We start from the raw sequence: 2,495 nt of genomic DNA, 5'->3' as shown, positions 1-2,495 counted from the left end.
GCCGCGGGGTGGGCCGACGGCGACGCGGGTGCGGGCGGCGCGGGCGGCGGCCAGGGCGGCCTGGCCGCCGCCATGGAGCGCGCGCTGGGTGGCAACGGCGGCGGCGCGCACGACCCGCGCGTGCCGGCCGCGATGGCCGGCGGCTTGCGGGCCATCGGCGTGACGTCCCCGCACCGCTGGGGCGCGCCGCCGCCGCCGGTCGCGGCGGACGGGCCGGAGGCCATGGACGTCGAGCACGGCGGCGACGGGGAGGAGGAGGGAGCGCGGGGCGAGGGTGAGGGTCGCGAGGCGGCCGAGGTGCGCGACGCGGCCGAGGCTGCCGCCGAGCCCATCGCCGCTGCTGCTGCGACGCCGCAACCCACCACGTCGGCGGCGGCCGCGGCCCCTGCTGCGGCACCGGCCGCGGCCCCGACTACTACAGCAACACCTCCAGCCCCAGCCGCCGCGGGCGTCATCGGGCAGGACGCGTTCAGTAGCGCCCTGGCGGCCGCGATGCGACACAGCGCGGGCGCAGCGGCGGCGGCGGAGCGCGGACCGACCGACGCAGAAGCTGCCGCAGGCCCCGCGCCCATCGACGCTGCCTTCCTGGAGGTGCTCCCAGAAGGCCTGCGCGCCGAGATCCTGGGCGCCGGCAGCGACGCCGACATGCTGAGCGCCGGTGAGGAGCCAGAGGAGGGAGAGGAGGAGGAGGAGGAGGAGGAAGGGGCCGCAGGACCGGCCGGCGGCGCGGGCGGCGAAGCGCCGCTGGAGCGGGAGTCCAGCACGAGCGGCATCGACCCCGAGTTCCTGGCTGCGCTGCCGCCCGAGCTGCAGGCCGAGGTGCTGGAGCAGGCGCGGCGCGAGCGGCGGCTGGCGCGGGAGGCGGAGGCGCGCGAGACGGCGCGCGCGGCGGGCGGTGGCCCCGCGCCCGGCGCCGCCGACATGGACTTTGCCTCGCTGGTCACCAGTTTCCCGCCAGAGGTCCGGGCCGAGGTGTTCCTCAGGTGAGGCAAAGGTGTCTGCCTTAGGGAGGGAGGGGGTTCACGGGGGTTACCGGTAAGGCACTGGGGACCCTGTTGGTGGCGAATCCCAGGACCCCGCTAGGCCCCTCACCCAGCAACGCACATGCGCCCTTGCACCCCCCCCCTCCCCACACACATACCCACACCCCGCCGCAGCGCTGACGAGGCGCTGCTGGCCACGCTGCCGCCGGACATGCTGGCAGAGGCCCAGGCCCTGCGCGAGCGCATGTCGCGCTCCCTGCGCCGAGCCGGGTTCCTGGCGGGTGCGGGAGATGGCGAGGACGTGCCCGAGGTGAGAGGCGTGGGGGGTTTAATGGGTGGCGGGGCGGTGTGTGCCTGTTGAGAGGGGAGGGAAAGCTGTTGGGAGGGCCATGGCACACAGGTGGGGGAGCAAAGAAGCACTGGTCGGGGCTGCCCGGGGGAGGAGACGCCCCAAATCATGGTGCTGGAGGAACACGTGGCAGATGACTGTGTTACGCTGATCAGTGGCACGGCCGATGCCCACACCTGCAACGAGACGATACCAGACATCAGCAGCCAGGGTCGTGACTGTGCTCTGTGTCTTGAGCACAGCAAGTGGTCACACACATCGCTGCACCCCTCCACATTCTGTTTCCAGGTGCTGCAGATGGGGCGCGTGATGCAGGTGGGGGACATCGGCACCGCCGCCACCATCCGCATGCTGGGCCCCGGCGGCAGCGTGCGAGTGCGCGGCGGCGCGGCGGCCGCGCACGGGCGGCGCCGCGGCGCGGGGGAGGCGGCGCCGCGCCGGCCGCGGCCGCCGAGCCTGCCGCCGAGCTGGACGCGGCGAGCCTGGTGCAGCTGCTGCGCCTGCTGCGCGTCCCGGCCCATGCGCAAGGGCTTGCTCCAGCGCCTGCTGCTGAACGCCTGCGCGGCGCCACGCGCGCGCACGCTCCTGCTGCGCGCGCTCTGCTCGCTGCTGGTGGCGCGCGGCGCGGCCGCGGGGGAGGCGACCGCCGACGCGTCCGCGCTGCCGCCGGCCTCGGCGCGCGCGCTGCGCGAGCTGGCGGGCGACGGCGGCGGCGTGCACCCCGACACCGCGCGCCGCGCCGTGGACGCACTTTCTTACCTGGCACGACGCCGCGTGGAGGACGTCGTGTGTGCGCTGGCCGAAGTGCGTGTGCTGGACCTGGACCGCGTGTTCCTGGGCGAGGGCGTGGGCGAGGCGGAGGGGAGCGAGGCGCCGGCAGGCGTGGACGGCGAGGCGGCGGCGGGCGACGTGGCGATGGGGATCGACGTGCCCGACGCCGGCAGCCCAGCCCGCCTCGCCCCCTCCCGCCCGCCGACGTGCCTGGAGGTGGTGCTGCGCCTGCCCACACTGGCGGCGTGCCGCGCCAGCCCGGGCAACATGTCCTCGGCGGTGGACCTGCTCGAGTCGCTGGCCGGCCCCGCCGAGCTGGCCGCCGTGGAGCGCTGGGCGGTGCTGGAAGCGGAGGCGGAGCGCGCGCGCCGCGCCGTCGCCCCGTCCGGCCC

General features: G+C 76.1%; 1 protein-coding gene across 1 annotated transcript; it reads right to left on the bottom strand.

Annotated features, from left to right (window-relative positions):
* Nucleotides 1-2,087: 2,087 nt before the first annotated feature.
* On the bottom strand, nt 2,088-2,372 carry F751_0018 (hypothetical protein; the record flags this gene model as incomplete). Its single annotated transcript, XM_011403371.1, has 1 exon — nt 2,088-2,372. One exon carries the CDS (start codon nt 2,370-2,372, stop codon nt 2,088-2,090), a length of 285 nt encoding a protein of 94 aa, XP_011401673.1.
* Between the last annotated feature and the right edge of the window lie 123 nt (nt 2,373-2,495).

This window comes from Auxenochlorella protothecoides (genome assembly GCF_000733215.1).
Source record: "Auxenochlorella protothecoides strain 0710 contig1213, whole genome shotgun sequence".
In the NCBI taxonomy this organism is placed as follows: Eukaryota; Viridiplantae; Chlorophyta; class Trebouxiophyceae; order Chlorellales; family Chlorellaceae; genus Auxenochlorella; species Auxenochlorella protothecoides.
This window is presented reverse-complemented; position numbering and strand designations above follow the sequence as displayed.